The 23,811-nt window shown below is 37.9% G+C and overlaps 1 protein-coding gene and 2 long non-coding RNA genes across 15 annotated transcripts; 1 reads left to right on the forward strand and 2 right to left on the reverse strand.

Annotated features, from left to right (window-relative positions):
* Positions 1–3,703: 3,703 nt before the first annotated feature.
* LOC126927396 (uncharacterized) lies at positions 3,704–16,821 on the reverse strand. Of its 11 annotated transcripts, none has more exons than XM_050743564.1 (5): positions 15,249–15,269; positions 13,925–14,054; positions 13,703–13,820; positions 4,367–4,856; positions 3,704–4,284 (listed from the first exon to the last, which is right to left on the reverse strand). In XM_050743564.1, the coding sequence occupies exons 4-5, from the start codon at positions 4,394–4,396 to the stop codon at positions 3,838–3,840; spliced, it is 477 nt and encodes a 158-aa protein (XP_050599521.1). In that variant the 5' UTR covers positions 4,397–4,856; positions 13,703–13,820; positions 13,925–14,054; positions 15,249–15,269; the 3' UTR covers positions 3,704–3,837. The 11 variants fall into 11 exon arrangements, with proteins under 11 accessions (XP_050599521.1, XP_050599516.1, XP_050599517.1 ...); XM_050743559.1 differs by lacking the exon at positions 15,249–15,269 and adding an exon at positions 14,384–14,473; XM_050743560.1 differs by lacking the exon at positions 15,249–15,269 and adding an exon at positions 14,397–14,469.
* A 567-nt stretch (positions 16,822–17,388) lies between these two features.
* LOC126927400 (uncharacterized) lies at positions 17,389–19,027 on the forward strand. Of its 3 annotated transcripts, none has more exons than XR_007715439.1 (3): positions 17,389–17,457; positions 17,690–18,529; positions 18,781–19,027. It is a non-coding gene; the product is annotated as an uncharacterized LOC126927400 (long non-coding RNA). The 3 variants fall into 3 exon arrangements; XR_007715440.1 differs by having other exon boundaries at positions 17,690–18,505; positions 18,674–19,027; XR_007715441.1 differs by having other exon boundaries at positions 17,690–18,498; positions 18,666–19,027.
* A 1,515-nt stretch (positions 19,028–20,542) lies between these two features.
* LOC126927408 (uncharacterized) lies at positions 20,543–20,968 on the reverse strand. The gene is made up of 2 exons (XR_007715449.1): positions 20,918–20,968; positions 20,543–20,834 (listed from the first exon to the last, which is right to left on the reverse strand). It is a non-coding gene; the product is annotated as an uncharacterized LOC126927408 (long non-coding RNA).
* Between the last annotated feature and the right edge of the window lie 2,843 nt (positions 20,969–23,811).

The following is a 23,811-nucleotide window of genomic DNA, read 5'->3' on the forward strand; positions in this document are numbered from 1 at the left end:
ACAAGTAGACACAGGTGTAACAAACGAACTTAAAACGCTTAACAAAAACGAGATCACCTTAATAAAAGTCATAGCTCTAGAAAGCTCACTCTCTGACTTACATTTCCAAATCGATGAAATATTCAATTTAATCATCTTAGGAAAACAAGGAATAATAAGCCCACAGATTATTGATCCCGGAACTTTTATTAACAATTACGCCCAAGTACTAGGTAGCAAAACAGTAGGAAACGCTTTTATACCAAAGGAAGAGAATTTCCAAAATATTTTAGATATCTCAGAACTCACATTGTTTACTCGACAAAACAAAGTTTTCTTTGTAATTTCTGTACCAACAGTTATGGACATGGAATGGGATATAGAGCAAATATATCCCATACCATCTCTCACGAACAAAGTGTTTTTAGCACCTTTAGTAGTTCATCCGATATTTTTAACGTCAGGACTAAATTACATCAATGTCGATCAAAACTACTTGGATAAGCAATGCCGTTCTATATCTGACTTTTACATTTGCAAACAAACTCAGCCGATTCACGACCGTCGAGTGAAGCACGATTGTAACTCTGAAATCTTAAGCGCAGAAAACACTGTCAAATTCTGTAAGGTAGTAGTTTATAACATTGAAGATATAACTTTTATCCCATTAAACGCTGAGAATCATTTTATAGCTATACCAGAAAAACCAATAGATCTGAGCATTTTCGAAGAAAAGACACATCGAATTGTTAGACTAGAGAAACCATCTTTGTTACAAACTAATAAAACCGTAGACATATTGTACAAGAATAACCATATGAGAATCAGTGGTAGTAGCAAGGAAATTTCTTACGAGATTAAAATCAAAACAGTCAATGTAACTAATGATAGAGTGGATTATTTTACTAAATAAACTAGAGAAAACTCCAAAACTTATTAACGATAATTACGGATACAAAAACACTCTGGATGGAATCGAAGATCAAACGAATCAACTAACTTTTGCTCATAGAATCGATCAAGTTGAATCACGGGGAATATCTATATTACAAATTATAGGATATTTATCCATTGCTCTCATATGCTTATACTTTCTCAACAAAATAGGAATGCCGAAATTGTGTTTTCATTTATTCTGTTGTAAAATCAAGCGAAACACGACAAATAACAATCCACCAGCCAGCGCTCCGATGCCAATCAACCCGGCACCTATCAACATATTCACCCCGATTCTACCTGTGCCCAGCACCAGCAACGATTCACAAGTAACCTTCGACCTGGAAACACCCAAGGCAAAATTTCACCCATCTATCTTAAAGAGGAAAAGGAACTTCGAGGACTAAGTTCATTCTAAGGAGGGGGGAGTGTAACCCCAAACTCTTTTGCCCTGACGTCACCTTAGGCGACCACTTCTAAACATTCTCCAGACAGCCGATACTTGAACATTACACATGGCGACCTTGGCGACAATGTATATTGCCGGAGTACCTGAGGGTTCATCTATGTCCTAACGGTCCTTCCACCGAATGTTCTAGAAGCGTAGAGCAAGGTAGTAGTGTGGATGATGAAGGATGAAAAACAAAAGAAGAAACAGATGTCACCGAAAGTAAGAAGATATTGTAAGAGCCTCAGTCTCGAACGGCCACGGCTAGAGTTCAGAAGTGTATAAACGAGGAAAAAATAAAGTTTTCTTCTTTCCTTTAAATTTCTTCCTTATTTTACGTGACAATAACAATCGACACCACGAATAGTTCGTGTCACGTCCCGCGCACCGCACGTGCCGTAACGAAAACATAGATAACCGCAATACACAACAACGCAAGTGACAACTCGTATACCTCGAAACAAACACACAGTGCAATGAAAATGGAAATTCTTTAATAAAATTTATTAAACATAGTTAATTATATATATATATAGATATAATTAATATACGAGGGTAAGATAGAAAAATAAAATAGAAATAGATACTTCAACCAAGTAACGAATATAACAGGGTATAACATAACCTATACTCGAGCAAGCTACGAATCAATCCGGGAGAACAATTTTATCCGACGACAAAAAATATACAATTAGTTAATGAAAACAGAATACGCAAATGTATCCGTAAATGTATATGTAAAATCTAGAAATTAAAATAACTTAATACCACATAATAGCAAAAGGGAAATAAATGCAATACATATTTAAATTAATCAACAAGAGAGGAGAAGCTATAAAACAACTAATTAACAACTAGATGAATTGCGAACTCACCTGATGAATCCAAAATAAATAAATAACACCGTGTCGAAGAGGAAATAATTTGAGGAAAAGGACGAGAATATATATTATATTTTTACTGACAAATATAAGAAATAAGTGGATAAATAAAATAACTAATAAATCTGTTAACAAACCAAGCAATAGAGAACAGTTAACGCTTTAATAAAAATACTACGTTACAAAAATTATATATATATGAGATCGATATTCTAATAATAAACATAAAATTTATTAAATTGTCTGTTCTATTAGAGGGCTACATCATGAAGATATACATATATATGTGTGTAGTACATTACTGGGTCAATTGCTATATATACATAGACCAAGCGAAGCATGGCCTGAACTACGAGACATATACATGTACATCCAAAACAAAACTTACTAATTTAAATAAGTGAAGTGTAACACAATAGTAGTAAAAATAATTAACATGTAGTCAAATTCAAAAGAATCACACTATGAAATAAAATATATGTCGGGTTGGCGTTACGATTAGAGTTAGGGTTAAGGGCGTAAACGAATCCCTATTGACACTAGACGTGATCACTATGCAATAGAGGAGATATTTACTAGTGCAAACATGACCATGTTGGAATTGGACAAGTAATCGCGATAATTTGATACTCGAGAAGCTAATGACAATGATCTTAGGCTCAATAACGAATCCACGGTCAACGGGATGACGAACTCTACTCTTCTTTAGCGTCTAAGTTGTACTCAATGTTAATGCATGGGGCAATCACTACGTATCCGAGAGTTACTTGAATCGTCGTCGAGATCGTACCGGAGAGTAACTCTCCGTCTCGACGATGCCGTCGAGGAAAACTATAATGGGTGGGTCTAAGGACATGAGATCCTCGGATTCGTCAAAGAAAGCTTTCGTTCCAAAGGTGAGGGAAATTAGCGCTGTTGCTAATTGGTCGATCTCCATATCGGCGTTTTGAAAGAGATGCTGGCCGCCCTTGAGGGGAGGTTGTTGACGGGGGGCATCGTTCGTGGAAGATAGGTTTCTCCTATCTTCCCGTGGTTGCAACAAAGACTGCTTGTCTATATGAAGGACTTTGTTTGACTAAATCTTAAGATTTATTGCGGGTTCTCAAGTTAGCTAAACATACTGCGGAGGTATATTGACATCTGGAGATCATCTTACCCGAAGGATAGGATCTGCGTGTGGCGAGCCACGGAACAGAAACCTTTGAAATATTTACTGCCATGTGTCACTACGATCACTTCTTTCAAGGAGAGGTATAGAGTTACTCTGTGCCCTTGTTAGATAAAACGTTCATCCCTTGACCGCGGCTACGTTCGGCGACTGGTTGTCGCCTCGAGCCCAAGCTCACTATCATAAACCTCGAACAATCGGAGCGACATTTGTTTAATCTAAATTACGACATTACGGTATTCCCGAGAATCCAAGGAGAGGTTCCGGTGTTTTTCCATCTCCGACATATATATATGTACATATATGTATCATACATAGCCAGGGCAATGCAAATGTCACACGAGGTACTCAGTATACAGAAACACTTTAACAAGCAACACCGGTTCAGAACACATGTAGGCACATGTGCGCATAAAGCACTGTCACTAAACAAGCTGAGGGTTCGTATACGAAGCATCCGGGTGCATCTCACTAGGCCTGTCTGGACACCAGGAGAGTGCGTCCGGACAGATACCCCCCTGACCTAAGGAATGGTGGCGTGGATGGGCTTCCAACACTCCATCAGGAGTCTCCTCCGGAGGGCGGGCCTTGGCACAGGCATTTGTATCTGCGACTTCGGCCACAGGAGAGCTTGGCGGTGGCTTAAGGGTGTCTTCGTCGGAGGGGGTCGGGTCAGTGACCGAGGGACCACCAGGACTCGATGATGGGGTTGTGGCCGCGCCATTGCTGCCCTCCATAGAAGTTGAGCCTCTCATCCTCTTTAGCACCCGACTACGGCCTTTTGCACCGCCACGACGACCGGGTTTCCAGGAACGTTTCGGGGGAGGTGCGAACGGCCTGCGCCTCCCCCTATTTCTTTTCTTTTTCTTACACTAAAATAAAATACACAAGTTCAAGATAAAGGACAACAATATGAAATAAGATGAAATCAACACAAATCAAATTAATACATACCTCTACAGCTCCAGACATATCAGTATCCATGATTCAACATAACCTGTATTCATAAAAGAAAATATGAAAATACAACAAACAAAATTAACACTACAGATCATACAAACATCAAGCAATATCAAAATCACTTATTGCTACGAACAAACATTTTATAAAAAGGAAAACTAACCTAAAACTCGGCAAGAAAATCAACAAATAGAAACTACCACTCCGCACCACCTCTTACAGAATGACGTATTAAAACTTGTCCTTGAATTCACAATAACTTTGGGGAACATAAGAAATAGAGCATACAACACGTGCAAAGACTCGGCAAGCACTAAGTCGCCACACAACTCGTACGATTCACCGACATCAGCAAGACGATCACCGGATACACAAAATGCAACCTCAGCAAGGGTAAGCAGCCACGCGCCCGGCATATTCCACTGGTATCAGTAACGAAGGCCATGGAAAGATCGCAGACGCAGCATCAGCAAAATACGACCTACTGCAACATCTACAATCTTTCAAGCACCTCGTATATCATTAACACCAAGCGAAACGTGAGAAATTAAGAAGGCGAAAATTCAGCAAACTTCCTGTGTCCCAAAAACAGATGAGATGATCAAAAAGACGAAATTTCGGAAAATTTCATGTGTCCCAAAAAAGGGTGAGATAATCAAGAAAACGAGAACTTCAGCGGAAATAGGTCGTTACGATATTCATAAATTGTCACGTAGTAATGGTACAATTATAGAGAAATAATCGGTCACGTGACAATTAGGAAGAATATAAATAGAGATTCAGTACTCAATAGAGTGTTGTTGGAGTGCAGTTTTAATTGAGGTCAGAGTTGGTTTTACCTAGTGCAGAATCTAATTGAAAGTAGTGTTGAGATGAGTTGTAGTTCAGAATTTAATTGAGAGTAGTTGTAGTAGTAGTTGTAGCTCAGAATTTAATTGAAAGTAGTGTTGAAAGTAGTTAGAGTCCAGTTGTAATTGAGAGCAGTCAGAGGTCAGTCTTAATTGGAAACAGTGAGTTTAACTTAAAGAGTATTGTAAGAGTATTGCACTTAAGGTTCGGTATTAACTTGAGATTCGGTGATTCATTTATTCTTTTGTTCATTCACAAGTCGATCCGTCTGCGTCAAAGAAACAATCTAGTACATATTGTAATTCCGTTTAATAAAATTGTTAATTAAGTTCGAAAATCCGAAACATCGAGTAACTAATCGCGAAACAAAATTTAATTGTTAAAACCGATTCATCGCCAAACCATACTCACACCTGATCGACTCCACAAATTAAACAAGGTAGGAGATTTGAAATTGTACATCCTCTACCTTTTTTTTTTAACTTTTAATTGAACAAAGTTGTCTTCAAACGAAAGTATCCGTTGGCAGCTATAGTTGACAGATAGAAGTATCAAGTAAATAACTCACATAAAATTTCATTCGAACATCTTGAATTCACGACAATTATTCTCTGTATCGACGAGTGATCACGGTTTTTCCAATCATTGGAAACATCTATGGTTTTCGTTTTCCTCTTCCCACCGTTAGCAGATTGCTCATTCTTGGGCGAGGCCTACGAAGCCACATTGATTGTCTACAGTGAACTCAGTTACCAAATAAAATAATCATTTACTCATTTACGACTTTACTTGTTGGCAAGAACGAATTATAATTCCATGACGAAATCAAGAAAGAATAGAAAAGATAAAAGTCACCTCAGCAAAAAGCGAGCCGAACGTTGGTACAAACGATTAATTGCTGCAGAAATAAAAAGGGAAGAGAGGAGGCATCGAGAAGAATTGGAGTTAAATCGCGAAGGTTCACCACCTAGTTTCTCGCTCTCAAGTTCACCAATTTCCGAACACTGCGGGGCGCATTCCTTTCGATCTCGTTCGCCATCGCCCACATCACACCATAGCGTTTGTTATTAATCTTATTGATACAAATAAATATTATCCTACCAAACATTTGTAAAATTTATCCAGTTAGAAGCTGGAATATTTATTTATTGTACATCGCTGTATAATATATCTACATTTGCATCCGACGATACTTATTGCTGATATTGTAATACCTTCAATCAACTGAGGTGATGTGCGTGATAGGTATAGAAGAATCACTCGGTATTGTTTAACAATAACTATTTATTTGCTTGGGTTCGTGGTATACACTAGCGCGCCGAAAGCACGGTACAATTATCGGTTCGAGATTACAAGTTCAAGCGCGGCGCGATACTTTGCGCGGTGGTTCGAGTGGAGACAATTGCACAGATGTCGAGAAATTCAGATTCGCTATTACGTACGACTGCGGACGAACAATTCGGATAGGCGTCTTCCAACTTGCCTCGCGGCTCACGATAGAATCCCTTCGTGTCACGATGATGCTCCTTAGGAAAAAATTGTGATTGGGTGTGTCTAAGGATACGGAATCATCGGATTCGTTAAGAAAAGTGTTAGTTCAGAGAGTGAGGGAAATGGACGTCGCTGTTAATTGGCTAAATTGTGAGTTGGTGGTTGGAAAGGGATGATAACTGCCCTTGAGAGAATGTTGCTAGCGAGAAGCGTCGTACGTGAGAAAAAACAGATTTCCCGTAGTGGATGTTATGTGTAGGGACTGTTGAGACAAAGACTATTTGTCCCTTTAGAGAATCTTAGCTGCATGAATCCTAAGATTTATAGCGGGTTCTTAGGCTCGCTGTAAATATTCGGTGAGAATGTATCGACATCTGGCAATCATCTTGTTCGAAGGGTAGAGTCTTTGTGTAGCGGGGCACGGGACAGAAACCGTTGGGAAGTTTGCTGTCGAGTGCCGCTACATAACTAACAACGAATAAATTAAAATATAGTTAAATCAACATAACTCTGTTAGACGAAATAAATACGTTGCCAATTGTCTATCCCTAATAATTTTAATCCTCTCCCGTGCCAGTATTCCTGCGCAAAGCAGGTTAGTCGAAAGATGGAATTCGTTTGCCAGTTGCATCAAACGTAAGTCAACGCTATCCATTAAACACGAGTTAGTAGATAATAGACTCTCACCAAGTTCAAACCCCACGACAGACAAGTGTACAAGGTTTGTTTTCCTACAGTCAAGAAGGTGCTTACAGAGGCACTTTCAGTCTGAGAATTCAAAAGACACAATAGACAAGGGTACAAGATTCGTTTTCCTAAAGCCGAGAAGGTGCTTACAGAGGCACTTTCAGACTGGGAATCCAAAAGACACGATAGACAAACAATACCCATCACACACTAACACTCCCAACTTAAAGAAAATAATAATAATAATAAAAGGAAATTCTTTGAAATAGTCCTTAGACTATTTCTGGTGGCAGCAACTACCATATTAATCGGACATCTTGATTAATATTTCATAAACAATCATACCATTTCAATTTTCCCCTTCCGATTAAACTCAAGGTAACACACAAAAAAAAAATTTTATCTGGATTTAATCTAGACTAATACGGAGGGCATAACACGATCGAATCGAACATAACAGAACGTAACAGTAAAATAACAATAAATTTTTGGTGGCAGCGGTGGGATACGCTCCACAGAGGATTAAAGTTATTACTGTCATTGATAAAATATATACCTGAAAAAATAACGGCAACCAAATTAGAATCATTGGATGAAGATATGCTTTTGACATTGTCGGAAAAACTAAGAACGTGGGATGCAAATTTTCGAGTAATAACCGATATGAGTGCAAGAATGAACGAATTACAAAACGACGTACGCGAACTCAAAACAAAAAGGGAACCTCAGTCACCTGCACCGCCGCCGGCAACCCAACAAGAAACGGTACAGCCAGGTGGATATCCCCAACCAATTAAGCTAAAAGACGCGATCGAGTCAGAACCAATATTCGACGGACATCGACCCTCAGTATTTCAATTTTTAAGAGCATGCGAGCGCGCACGAAGCATGGTTCCTAGAACCCCAGTTAGTAAAACTATTAATGAATAAGCTTCGCGGGCATGCGTTTCTCGCCGTCGAAGACACAGAACTAATAAGTTTGAACGATTTCGGGAACAAATTAAAGGATCTGTTTGGCCCAAAGAAATCTCTTAACGAGTACAAGGGAGAATTAGGAACGATATACCAACGACCTGGGGAAGATATATTAGATTACATGGATCGCGTTAGAAATCTTAGGTTAGCGATAATGGACGGAGAAAGAAGAGAGTACGGCACGATATCACCGGACATCCAAGATACAATAGATTGGGAAACGAGGGAAGCTTTCGTTAAGGGGCTGCCAAACGAGGTGTATTTACGTGTGAAGATAGCAGGATACCACACTTTAGAAGAGGCGTATCGCCAAGCCGTTAAGGCAACACAAGAAATGAAACAAATGAATGATAGAACGCGACTCCAACGACCAACATTTCTGAATAATTACAAACGCGACAACGTACGACCCTTGACTACTAATAACAATATCAGAAACAATCATCAGGATCGAAGGTCCGAACCTCCATCACAGAATTATTCAAAACAGGATATCATAACATGTAATTATTGTAAAACACCTGGGCATTTAGTAAAGGATTGTTATAAATTTAAAGCACGGGTAGATGCTGGAATAATTTTACCCTATGCTCAAGAACAGTCGGGAAACCGAACACGTCCTTCGGGGAAATGGGGCGAGACACGAAGGAACGAATTTTCGAATCGCCCAAGAGTGCAAGCGGCCACAAGGAGGCCGGCGCCTATGGTAATAAAGAGAACAAGGGCAGCTGCCCCCGCGAAATCGACTCCACAATCCGTAACAAGGAACAAAGCGAACGTAACGTCGACTGTAAAATCAAGGGAACAACCATTAAATACTGTGGGGGAACCATCTTACAGCCACGCGAAAATAAAAACAGAGAGTCCGGAATCTCAAGGCCAAAAGGACAAACCAACACGGAAGGAACAGACGAGGGAAAACCACCAGGAACCGGACTCAGATGCGGAAGACGAACTCTTCGGATTATTTCAATAAAATTAAACGATTCTCTAACAACCCCAACTGCACGAATAGTTTCCCCAGACTTAAAAACCAAGACAAGTTTACTACTAGACTCTGGATCAGAAATCAATATTATCAAAAAACCTGCTTTACTCGATTCAGCTATCATCGACGAACGGAAACAAATTGAAGTGAGAGGAATTACGGCAACGAGCCTGGTCTCCCTAGGGCAGACAGTAATACAGGTCGCAGGCCATCCAGTCATTTTTCACGTAGTTGATGACTCATTGCTGATCGATCAAGACGGAATCTTAGGATCCGAATTTTTTGCAGGATGCAAAGCTCGTTTGGATTACGAGAAAAGGCATATCAAATGGAGAAATATTTATATTCCCTTCGATACTAAAGAAAGAATAATCGTACCGAAACGAAGTTCGATAACATGGTCAATTAATATCGCAAATCCAGAGATAAGAGAGGGATTTATTCCCAGAATCGAGCCGATCAAGGGGATTTATTTTGGTAATGCAGTTGTGAGAAATCATAAAGGAAAAGGTTATCTGAGAATAATAAATACTACTTCAAGAGATTATGAATTTACGACACCAACAATGGTAATCAAAGAATTTGAAAACCTCACCCCGCTTCCTAGTACGGCGTGTAATACAATTTTAAAAACAAAGAAAAGCAGATCTGACAAAATAATTGAATTACTACGACTTGAACACTTGAACGAAGAGGAAAGGAAAAACGTCGAAAAATTGATTCGTAATAATCAAGATAGATTTCATATTCCAGGAGAGACGCTGGAAGCAACTGGAATTCTAGAACATAGAATAATTACAACGGAAGATATACCAGTTAATACTAAACAGTATCGTTACCCACCAGTACACCGAGAAGAAATAAATCGACAAATTCAAGAATTATTAGACACAGACATCGTGGAACCATCGATATCCCCATACAATTCTCCGTTATGGATCGTACCGAAAAAACCCGATTCGCAAGGAAACAAACGTTGGAGATTAGTTATTGATTATAGGAAGCTGAACGATAAAACGATCGGCGATGCTTTTCCACTCCCAAATATCACAGAAATATTGGATCAATTAGGAAGTGCAAAATACTTTTCTACGTTTGACTTGGCATCAGGTTTCCATCAGATTCGTATGTCACAGGAGGATGCCTATAAAACTGCATTTTCGACACCGTACGGACACTTTCAATTCAAAAGAATGCCCTTTGGATTAAAAAATGCTCCAGCAACATTTCAGCGCTTGATGAACTCAGTATTATCCGGACTGCAAGGAATAGAACTATTCGTCTATCTGGATGACATTGTAATTTATTCGAGGTCACTTCAAGAACACGAAAGTAAATTTAACAAATTAATGGAAAGACTAAGGAATGCTAAATTACGATTACAGCCCGATAAGTGTGAGTTCTTACGACATGAAGTAAATTATTTAGGACATATAATTAGTGAAGATGGCGTAAAACCTGACCCAAAGAAAATCGAAGCCGTGTCGAAATTTCCACGACCCAAAAAGGTAAAAAACATCAAACAATTTTTAGGACTAGCAGGATACTACAGAAGATTTATACCCGATTTCTCCAAAGTCGCAAAACCATTGACGCAACTATTGAAGAAAGATACCCCCTTTAAATGGGCAGAAAATCAAGAAAATGCGTTCATTAATTTAAAAACAGCATTAATGACAAAACCCATTCTACAATATCCAGATTTTTCTAAACCCTTTAATCTTACCACAGACGCATCAGGATATGCAATAGGCGGCGTACTGAGTCAGGGGCCGATTGGAAAGGATTTGCCAATCGCATATGCCTCGAGATTATTAAATTCCGCCGAACAAAACTACTCCACTATCGAAAAGGAGTGCTTAGCAATCGTCTACAGCGCAATGCATTTCCGACCGTATCTGTACGGAAGAAAATTTACTATTGTAACCGATCATAAACCTTTGGTGTGGATGCATTCTATCAAGGACCCTACTTCAAGAATCTGGAAATGGAAATTAAAATTGTCGGACTTCGAATTTGACATTATATACAAAGAAGGCAGGGCAAACGCAAACGCGGACGCATTGTCTAGAAACCCTCCGGAGATCTGCCTACCAATCAGGAGGAGAGAAGAAAATTCACCGTATCCTGCACCAAAACGATTCGAATTAGACACCTCAACCGAAGATTCTCCCATATTTGAAGCTAAACCACGTGTCTTGTCCCCATCCCAAGACTCTACAAAACGAAGAAAAGTTTTTACCCGGAAACATTTTACCATAGAAGAAGCCCCCGTAAAATACTTTGATCAAGCATTATCTGAACTCGATGCGAAAACAGGCGAAGAAATATCCAACCAAGAAAAGGAGGATACTGATACAACAAGCGAAGAGGAACCCTCCATTGCAATCCCAGAACTAACACAACAACAAGTCATGAAAGTCTAATGTTGGAAAAAGCAAGGTTGAATCATGACTCCGGGAAATACATCGTATCCCTACCAATAAAGGAAAATCGAAATATTTCAATAACACCAGAAAATTTATTAAATTCATTAAAATCATTGTTGGACGTAGTTAACGAAAAACAACTAACTTCCTTCAGCATTAGCAAAGGGAATTTAGAAAAGATACCCTGGCGACACATAATCAGGAAATTAAAGGAGGTTTTCACAGAAAAAACAATAACTATTACCATTTGTACCGGGGAAGTAACTATCCCACCAGTAGAAACACGAAGCAATATAATACGAGAAAAACACGAATCATCTGTAGCAGGACACAAAGGAATAACTAAAACTTATTTGAGAATACGACAACACTATTATTGGGAAAATATGAAAAAGGAAATTCAAGATTATGTAAGTACATGCAAGGAGTGCTAATTGAAGAAACTCACAAGGATAAAAACGAAGCAACCAATGATACTTACGGACACACCAGGTAAAGCGTTCGATAAAATCAGTATGGATATCGTTGGGCCGTTGCCAAAAACTCAAAAGGGAAACGAGTATATACTAACTATCCAAGATCTATTGACAAAGTACTCAATCGGGATCCCCATGGTAGGAATCTCTTCAGCCGAGATAGCAGATGCTTTCGTAAAACGATTTATCTGTCGATTCGGGTCGCCGAGAGCTATTCTCACTGACCAAGGAGCGAACTTTACATCTTCGCTAATGAAGAAAGTAGCAAAAAGATTCCGCATTAAACAATACACCACGACGGCATATCACCCACAAAGTAACGGCTCAATCAAAAGATCTCACCATGTATTGACAGAATACCTGAAGTTATATATTGAAAATTCCAGAAATTGGGACGAATGGGTGGAACTAGCCATGTTTTCCTACAATACCTCTGTACACGAAGGAACGAAATTTTCACCACATGAATTGGTTTTTGGACACTTGGCCAGAGAACCTACTGGTGAAGTGATAATCGAAGAAAACATGGAACCAACATACGCAGAATATCTCACAGACTTGTTCAATAAAATCAACACCGTGCAGCAAATGGCAAGGGAAAACTTGATAAAATCTAAATTAAGATCAAAGGAATATTACGACCGACGAATCAACCCTCAAAATTTTAAAACAGGAGATTTGGTATATCTACTAAAAGAACCTAGTAAAGGAAAATTCTCTGATCAATATACTGGACCATATAAAGTGTTAGAAATTTTGCAAAATCAAAACGTCAAGATTGAAGTAAAAGGACTCCCTCGAACAGTACACTTGAATAAATTAAAACTGGCACATCATCGAAATAGACCACCAGAACGATTCCAAAAGTAAATGTAACACAGTAATATATGGCGTAATATTGCTTGTCGAATATTGCATTTGCGTTTCAATCATTCCTTAGAAATAAAATGAGTAATCCAGTAAATAATTACAAAACAGTAAAAGTGGAAAGATACCTGGTGAACAATTATTCATCATAAAAAGAAACAAAACAAGTTGTGGACTCACTCCATAGAACATAGTATACAACTGTCAACGAATGGATAAACTAACCTCAACTGCTTCAATATATGTATATATGGAAGAAAATAATAGTGTTCAAGCTTCACGATATCTCAATTAAACTAGCGGAATGGTCTTAGCAAACAAAAGGGTACCTTATAAATTAACAAATTCCATATGCAACAAGTTATCGTAGAAGAAAGTGTACACGTAAGAGTTCCACGAGGATTTGCTACAGATCCATCTTCGCAAAACATAATTTATGACGGTATGAAGATACCAAAGGTAATAAATACCAAGATAACCATTCATAACCTAAAAAAAAAAAAAAAGGGAAGAATGTTATAAATCATCTTGGAATAAAAGTGACAATAATAAGAAGCTTGTTACTCACATCGGAAGATACACATTAAACCCGACGCAGTTACAAGAAGCCCACTACCAAAGTTAGGCGAATGCTTATAGAATACTGAACCAGGCATTGTCGAAGCAGTCAAGACGGCAACAGGAAACTGAAAAACAAAGGGAAATTTATGTCATCATAACAAATAATCCAACGCTAATCTATTATACAGATATTTTATAGTGCTTTATATATATCTATATATATACTTACGATTCTAGGATAAGTAAAAATAATCATGATAAGTGTTGGAAATGTAGCGAAGAACCAGAAAATACCCAACGCGCTTTATATAATTGTTCCAAATAAAGTACTCGGTGGTGAAGGATTAGAATTGTAGAACCTGTAAACAATAAAGATGCTAATTAACAATATATAGATTAGTTCTAGAATTACATTGTACAGATGTGAAACAACGACAAAGCCACATGTTATTAGATTAAAACAATACACAGTATATAAATGTTATAATGATTACACAAACAACACCATCGTCACAAAAAAAAAAAATTTTTAACTGCGCTAAAATAGAGGAAACTAAGCGACGAACGAACAATTATTTCAGCATTAAGCAAACTAAGGACGCGTCGCTATACTTTTACCGGAGACACTCACGAGCGGCCATCTTGGACCGCCATGAACATAGCATAACCCTTACACGTGTACATCGACTAGAGACATTCACGAGCGGCCATCTTGGATTGTCATGAACATAGGAAAGCGTTTACGCATGCGCACCGAATACACGCAATAATTATGCACATTAAATAAATGCAAAATAATATTATTCCTATTGCAATTATACTTCAATTATTAAAATAAAGTCACAAATAATTTCGCATTAATGTAATGTCGTCACATACTAGAGACATTTACAGGCGGCCATTTTAAATAACCAACACGTGCTAATAGTATCTTTATGCGTTATAAAATAAATCATATTTTCAATTAAAGAATGAATATTTAATAAATAATAATAGAAAAGGGGAAGATCATAACGAAGAAGGAATAAAATAATGATCAATACAACGTAACGCAAGAATAATGTAAATTGATGGGAATATATATATATACATATACATACACATAAACATACATACACATTTATACATAACACATGCATACGTACAATTGTAAACAAACATTAACATACTAAAACTCTTTCCCTATGTATATACATACATATATAATATGTATACTACGTAATAACAATAATATACACACAAAATGAATACTTATGTAAAACAATCAACATTCATAACAAAGCATATATATTATATCTATTATATTATATTATAATTTTCATGCATGTCCATTATATTTATTGACACACTCATACACACACACACACACATATATATATATATATATATATATATATATATATATATATATAAATTTTGTAACTTATATTGTAAACACTAGAATGTAAAGACATAAAGTGTTAGCAAGGAAATCGTACCGCATTTTTAACACCAAAGACACACATTCTAACTCAACATGAAAATCATACAGAATGTAGTGCAGTACTACCCACACTATACAACATCGACGGACTGGCACAAGTTCGTACCAAAACCGATGGAGGCAATTGCACCACAAGAACTCCGTCCAGACACACGCCAAACATGTCAATATTCAGCACCATCATCACTGGCCACAGGCGGAATATATACCCAAAGGGACCTGGATACACTACGAGACCACGTCATGTTCCCAGTTGAAAAAACAACAATATTAAACACACTGGCCAGAGGAGCAACAGGAAAAGTAATCGTCCCTGGAACGGTAAATATCTTGGGAATCATGGATGAAAACGCACTAACGACACTAGCAAAGAATACTGCATCGAAATTATGGACTGGTTTTATGGAATTCGGAACGGTCAGCGCAGCAATACTTGGAATCTTCATAATACTGAAAATGATGAAAACAATAGTTGACATAGTTATACATGGATATCAATTACGCGAAACTTACGGATGCGGACTCGCACTACTCGGAGCAATATGGGGCTCAGTCACTCACCTGCTATTGTACATCAAGGGAAAACGCAACGTCGAAAATCAAACACAACCACAAGGAATATCAATTATAACTAATGATACAATATATCAACAACCAACAACCACTACGTCCGCTCTAAATGAGCTGAAGGACACAATCAGTCAAATTTCCTCCGGAAATTTGAACTCCAAGCGGGGGGGTGTCACGTCCCACGCTCCGCACGTGCCGCAACAAAAAAAAAAAAAAAAGAAATAAACGCAATACACAAACAACGCAAGTGTCAACTCGTATACCTAGAAACAAACACACAGTGCAATGAAAATGGAAATTATTTAATAAAATTTATTAAACATAGTTTATTATTCATATATACATATATGAGATCGATATTCTAATAATAAACATAAAATTTATTAAATTGTCTGTCCTATTAGAAAATTACATCCTGAAGATATACATATACATGTGTGTAATACATTACTAAATCATACATGGACCGAGCGAAACATAACCATACACAAAATGCAACCTCAGCAAGGCCAAGCAGCCACACGACCGGCACATTCCACTGGTATCAGTAACGAAGGCAATGGAAAGAACGCAGACGCAGCATCAGCAAAATACGACCACCTGCAACATGTACATTCTTTCAAGCACCTTGTATATCATTAACACCAAGCAAAACGTGAGATGATCAAGAGGACGAAATTTCAGCAAAGGGTGAGATAATCAAGAAAACAAGAACCCCAGCGGAAATAGGTAGTTACGATATTCATAAATTGTCACGTAGTAATGGTACAATTACAAAAGAAATAATCGGTCACGTGACAATTAGGAAGAGTATAAATAGAGATTCAGTACTCAATAGAGAGTAGTTGTTGGAGTGCAGTTTTAATTGAGGTCAGAGCTGTTTTTACCGAGTTCAGAATTTAATTGAAAGTAGTGTTGAAAGTAGATAGAGTTCAGTTTTAATTGAGAGCAGTCAGAAGTCAGTCTTAATTGGAAACAGTGAGTTTAACTTAAAAAGTATTGTAAGAGTATTGCACTTGAAGTTCGGTATTAACTTGAGATTCGGTGATTCATTCATTCTTTTGTTCATTTACAAGTCGATCCGTCTGCGTCAAGGAACAATCTAGTACATACTGTAATTCCGTTTCATAAAATTGTTAATTAAGTTCGAAAATCCGAAACATCGAGTAACTAATCGCGAAACAAAATTTAATTGTTAGAACCGATTCATCGCCAAACCATACTCACACCTGATTGACTCCACAAATCAAACAAGGTAGGAGATTCGAAATTGTACATCCTCTTCCTTTCTTTTTTTAACTTTTAATTGAACAAAGTTGTCTTTAAACGAAAGTATCCGTCGGCAGCTATAGTTGACAGATAGAAGTATCAAGTAAATAACTCACATAAAATTTCATTCGAACATTTTGAATTCACGACAATTATTCTCTGTATCGACCAGTGATCACGGTGTTTTCAATCATTGGAAACATCTATGGTTTTCGTTTTCCTCTTCCCATCGTTAGCAGATTGCTCATCCTTGGGCGAGGCCTACGAAGCCACACGGATTGTTTACAGAGAATATAATTACAAAATTGAGATAAACGTTCTTGCTCAACATTTAATAAATTGTTTGGAATAAACTCAATCAGCTTTAGATCTATTTTTTTTACAATTGTTCGCTGTATCAATCAGTGATAACGGTGCTTTCGACACAGAAAACATCTAAGGTTTTCGTTTTCCTCTTCCCATCGTTAGCAGATTGCTCATCCTTGGGCGAGGCCTACGAAGCCACACGGATTGTTTACAGAGAATATAATTACAAAATTGAGATAAACGTTCTTGCTCAACATTTAATAAATTGTTTGGAATAAACTCAATCAGCTTTAGATCTATTTTGTTTACAATTGTTCGCTGTATCAACCAGTGATTACGGTGTTTTCGTCACAGAAAACATCTAAGGTTTTCGTTTTCCTTTTCCCACCGTTAGCAGACTGCTCATCCTTGGGTGAGGCCTACGAAGCCACACTGATTGTCTACAGTGAACTCAGTTACCAAATAAAATAATCATTTACTTATTTACGACTTTACTTGTTGTCAAGAACGAATTATAATTCCATGACGAAATCGAGAAAGAATAGAAAAGATAAAAGTCATCTCAGCAAAAAGCGAGCCGAACGTTGGTACAAACGATTAATTGCTGCAGAAATAAAAAAGGAAGAGAGGAGGCATCGAGAAGAATTAGAGTCAAATCGCGAAGGTTCACTACCTAGTTTTTCGCCCTCAAATTCACCAATTTCCGAGCACTGCGAGGCGCATTCCTTTCGATCTCGTTCGCGATCGCCCACATCACACCATAGCGTTTGTTATTAATCTTATTGGTACGAATAAATATTATCCTACCAAACATTTGTAAAATTTATCCAGTTAGAAGCTGGAATATTTATTTATTGTACATCGCTATATAATATATCTACATTTGCGTCCGACGATACTTATTGCTGATATTGTAATACCTTTAATCAACTAACAACGAATAAATTAAAATATAGTTAAACCAACATAACTCTGTCAGACGAAATAAATACGTTGCCAATTGTCTATCCCTAATAACTTTAATCCTCTCCCGTGCCAGTATTCCTGCGCATAGCAGGTTAGCCGAAAGGTGGAATTCGTTTGCCAGTAGCATCAAACGTAAGTCAACGCTACCCATTAAACACCAGTTAGTAGACAATAGACTCTCACCTAGTTCAAACCCCACGACAGACAGGGTACAAGGTTTGTTTTCCTACAGGCAAGAAAGTGCTTACAGAGGCACTTCCAGTCTGGGAATTTAACAGACACAACAGACAAGGGTGCAAGGTTTGTTTTCCTACAGGCAAGAAAGTGCTTACAGAGGCACTTCCAGTCTGGGAATTCAACAGACACAACAGACAAGGGTGCAAGGTTTGTTTTCCTACAGGCAAGAAAGTGCTTACAGAGGCACTTCCAGTCTGGGAATTCAAAAGACACAACAGACAAGGTACAGGATTTGTTTTCCTACAGCCACGAAGGTGCTTATAGTGGCACTTCCAGACTGGGAATCCAAAAGACACGATAGACAAACAATACCCATCATACACTAACACTCCCAACTTTAAGAAATAATAATAATAAAAGGAAATTCTTTGAAATAGTCCTTAGACTATTTCTGGTGGCAGCAACTATCATATTAATCGGACATCTCGATTAATATTTCATAAACAATCATACCATTTCAATTTTCCCCTTCCGATTAAACTCAAGATAACACAACAATAATTTTATCTGGATTTAGTCTAGACTAACACGGAAGGCATAGCACAATCAAATCGAACATAACAGAACGTAACAAAGGACATCGCGCGGATCATTTCACGCGACGTACTATACAGCTTGGAAATAGTAATCGTTGCTCGCTCGCTCCGCTCGCTCCTGAAAATCTAGTCCAACCTCACAACCGATACCGCACGTCCGCAAATTTGAAGTAAATCGCCACCTTGCCGAAAAACTAACGCACGAGGGATAGGTTTTAGGTTAGGCTATAGTCTCCGAGCGAGCAACGCGTAAACGTGTGACACAAACCAATCTTTTGGCACATAGGGACATTGAACTATTCGCACCAGCACGAGAAGCCGGAAGCTTTTATCGAATTGTCTACTCAAAAAAGTTTACGGGTTATCAATAGTTTTACACAAATAGCAATAGATCGACGTAATACAGTGCAACGACAGGTCCAAAATCGCTGATAAAATTTGGAAATAACAGGAAATATATGTATGGAAATATAAAGTATATGTATAGCGAGGAAGTTGAAACTAATGAAAATATATATTAGGAATTATAAAGTATATGTATAGTGTATTTTCGAGCTATCGCGGGAAGATGCAGTCGAGAGAATACGCGTCATCGGGAGTCGTAAACTCCCGTTACGATCATAACAATCGACACCACGAATAGTTCGACCCCCTGATTTCGGTTAGGATAACAGGGGTGATTCGGTTAGTATAACACTGTGATTAAGAGAACTATAAGGTATCTATTTCCAACAATTTATACAATCACATGAAAGAGTAACGCCGTTGATTGGGATACCGGTAACGAAGAGATGGTTTATTCTTAGGTGAGAGAATCCGTATTTATGTTGACCTTGACAGTTCGTTGGTTATGAGAGCCACTAGAGTGACTCTCCTAATTGCGCAGAAACAGTAGATGTAGGAGCAGTCGGAACAGTAGAAGCAGTCTAAGAGATGAAGGAACTCTATTCACCGTGAGAGTCGATTGGACTCTCGGATATGTAGGTAATGTGAGAGCCGAAGAAACTCTCGAAACTGTAGTCACTTTGAGTGCCGCAGGAACTCTGAAGTTTGTTCTGATGTGATTGCGGAGGAAAGCTCGGTATAGGTGTGCCCTTTGAATTAAGATCGTTGATTTGTTTCTTATATTTTTAGTTAGGAAAGTGAGGGCAATGATTGGCGATGCCGATTGGTTATGACCGATGTTGGGAAGGAATGTAGGAGGAAGAAGCCTCGTACCAACGTGATTCGTGGGCGACATTATTTATGGGAAAGAGCAGCTTCTCCCTTAGGCAATTATTTCGACTATAGCCTAACCTAATTATTTCGCAATTATTTAGGTAACTATTTACTTTCTCCGTAATTTGGCAGAATGTACTATAGATCGAAGGACTTTTTAAGTACCAGTAATAAATCTAAATACTTAAAGGATTAAAGCCTCCTGCCAGCTAATAGTACTCGGTGTTACGTTCTGTTATGTTCGATTTGATTGTGCTATGCCTTCCGTGTTAGTCTAGACTAAATCCAGATAAAAATTTTTTTTTTTTTTTTGTTGTGTTATCTTAAGTTTAATCGGAAGGGGAAAATTGAAATGGTATGATTGTTTATGAAATATTAATCGAGGTGTCCGATTAATATGGTAGTTGCTGCAACCAGAAATAATCTAAGGACTATTTCAAAGAATTTCCTTTTATTATTATTATTTCTTAAAGTTGGGAGTGTTAGTGTATGATGGGTATTGTTTGTCTATCGTGTCTTTTGGATTCCCAGTCTGGAAGTGCCTCTATAAGCACCTTCGTGGCTGTAGGAAAACAAATCTTGTACCTTGTCTGTTGTTTCTGTTGAATTCCCAGACTGGAAGTGCCTCTATAAGCACTTTCTTGCCTGTAGGAAAACAAACCTTGTAACCTTGTCTGTTGTGTCTTTTGAATTCCCAGACTGGAAGTGCCTCTATAAGCACTTTCTTGCCTGTAGGAAAACAAACCTTGCACCCTTATCTGTTGTGTCTGTTAAATTCCCAGACTGGAAGTGCCTCTGTAAGCACTTTCTTGTCTGTAGGAAAACAAACCTTGTACCCTGTCTGTCGTGGGGTTTGAACTAGGTGAGAGTCTATTGTCTACTAACTGGTGTTTAATGGGTAGCGTTGACTTACGTTTACTACTTACGTTATGCTACTGGCAAACGAATTCCACCTTTCGGCTAACCTGCTATGCGCAGGAATACTGGCACGGGAGAGGATTAAAGTTATTAGGGATAGACAATTGGCAACGTATTTATTTCGTCTAACAGAGTTATGTTGATTTAACTATATTTTAATTTATTCGTTGTTAGTTGATTGAAAGTATTACAATATCAGCAATAATTATCGTCGGATGCAAATGTAGATATATTATACAGCGATGTACAATAAATAAATATTCTAGCTTCTAACTGGATAAATTTTACAAATGTTTGGTAGGATAATATCTATTCGTACCAATAAGATTAATAACAAACGCTATGGTGTGATGTGGGCGATGGCGAACGAGATCGAAAGGAATGCGCTTCGCAGTGTTCGGAAATTGGTGAATTTGAGGGCGAAAAACTAGGTGGTGAACCTTCGCGATTTAACTCTAATTCTTCTCGATGCCTCCTCTCTTCCCTTTTTATTTCTGCAGCAATTAATCGCTTGTACCAACGTACGGCTCGCTTTTTGCTGAGGTGACTTTTATCTTTTCTATTCTTTCTCGATTTCGTCATGGAATTATAATTCGTTCTTGACAACAAGTTAAATCGTAAATGAGTAAATGATTATTTTATTTGGTAACTGAGTTCACTGTAGACAATCTGTGGCTTCGTAGGCCTCGCCCAAGGATGAGCAATCTGCTAACGGTGGGAAGAGGAAAACGAAAACCTTAGATGTTTTCTGTGTCGAAAGCACCGTTATCATTGATTGATACAGCGAACGATTGTAAACAAAATAAATCGAAAGCTGATTGAGTTTATTCCAAACAATTCATTAAATGTTGAGCAAGAACGTTTATCTCAATTTTGTAATTATATTCTCTGTAAACAATACGTGTGGCTTCGTAGGCCTCGCCCAAGGATGAGCAATCTGCTAACGATGGGAAGAGGAAAACGAAAACCATAGATGTTTCCAATGATTGAAAACACCGTGATCACTGGTCGATACAGAGAATAATTGTCGTGAATTCAAAATGTTCGAATGAAATTTTATGTGAGTTATTTACTTGATACTTCTATCTGTCAACTATAGCTGCCGACGGATACTTTCGTTTAAAGACAACTTTGTTCAATTAAAAGTTAAAAAAGAAAGGAAGAGGATGTACAATTTCGAATCTCCTACCTTGTTTGATTTGTGGAGTCAATCAGGTGTGAGTATGGTTTGGCGATGAATCGGTTCTAACAATTAAATTTTGTTTCGCGATTAGTTACTCGATGTTTCGGATTTTCGAACTTAATTAACAATTTTATGAAACGGAATTACAGTATGTACTAGATTGTTCCTTGACGCAGACGGATCGACTTGTAAATGAACAAAAGAATGAATGAATCACCGAATCTCAAGTTAATACCGAACTTCAAGTGCAATACTCTTACAATACTTTTTAAGTTAAACTCACTGTTTCCAATTAAGACTGACTTCTGACTGCTCTCAATTAAAACTGAACTCTATCTACTTTCAACACTACTTTCAATTAAATTCTGAACTCGGTAAAAACAGCTCTGACCTCAATTAAAACTGCACTCCAACAACTACTCTCTATTGAGTACTGAATCTCTATTTATACTCTTCCTAATTGTCACGTGACCGATTATTTCTTTTGTAATTGTACCATTACTACGTGACAATTTATGAATATCGTAACTACCTATTTCCGCTGGGGTTCTTGTTTTCTTGATTATCTCACCCTTTGCTGAAATTTCGTCCTCTTGATCATCTCACGTTTTGCTTGGTGTTAATGATATACAAGGTGCTTGAAAGAATGTACATGTTGCAGGTGGTCGTATTTTGCTGATGCTGCGTCTGCGTTCTTTCCATTGCCTTCGTTACTGATACCAGTGGAATGTGCCGGTCGTGTGGCTGCTTGGCCTTGCTGAGGTTGCATTTTGTGTATGGTTATGTTTCGCTCGGTCCATGTATGATTTAGTAATGTATTACACACATGTATATGTATATCTTCAGGATGTAATTTTCTAATAGGACAGACAATTTAATAAATTTTATGTTTATTATTAGAATATCGATCTCATATATGTATATATGAATAATAAACTATGTTTAATAAATTTTATTAAATAATTTCCATTTTCATTGCACTGTGTGTTTGTTTCTAGGTATACGAGTTGACACTTGCGTTGTTTGTGTATTGCGTTTATTTCTTTTTTTTTTTTTTTTGTTGCGGCACGTGCGGAGCGTGGGACGTGACACCCCCCCGCTTGGAGTTCAAATTTCCGGAGGAAATTTGACTGATTGTGTCCTTCAGCTCATTTAGAGCGGACGTAGTGGTTGTTGGTTGTTGATATATTGTATCATTAGTTATAATTGATATTCCTTGTGGTTGTGTTTGATTTTCGACGTTGCGTTTTCCCTTGATGTACAATAGCAGGTGAGTGACTGAGCCCCATATTGCTCCGAGTAGTGCGAGTCCGCATCCGTAAGTTTCGCGTAATTGATATCCATGTATAACTATGTCAACTATTGTTTTCATCATTTTCAGTATTATGAAGATTCCAAGTATTGCTGCGCTGACCGTTCCGAATTCCATA

Source organism: Bombus affinis, unplaced genomic scaffold (genome assembly GCF_024516045.1).
Source record: "Bombus affinis isolate iyBomAffi1 unplaced genomic scaffold, iyBomAffi1.2 ctg00000099.1, whole genome shotgun sequence".
Classification (NCBI taxonomy): domain Eukaryota; kingdom Metazoa; phylum Arthropoda; class Insecta; order Hymenoptera; family Apidae; genus Bombus; species Bombus affinis.

Bases quoted from the DNA above. Each gene is read 5' to 3' on its own strand.
- LOC126927396 (XM_050743565.1), bottom strand. From the start codon at position 4,396: ATGGATACTGATATGTCTGGAGCTGTAGAG. The intron at 4,285-4,366 runs GTATGTATTAAT...ATTTTATTTTAG, and splicing joins ATATGTCTGGAGCTGTAGAG to TGTAAGAAAAAGAAAAGAAA.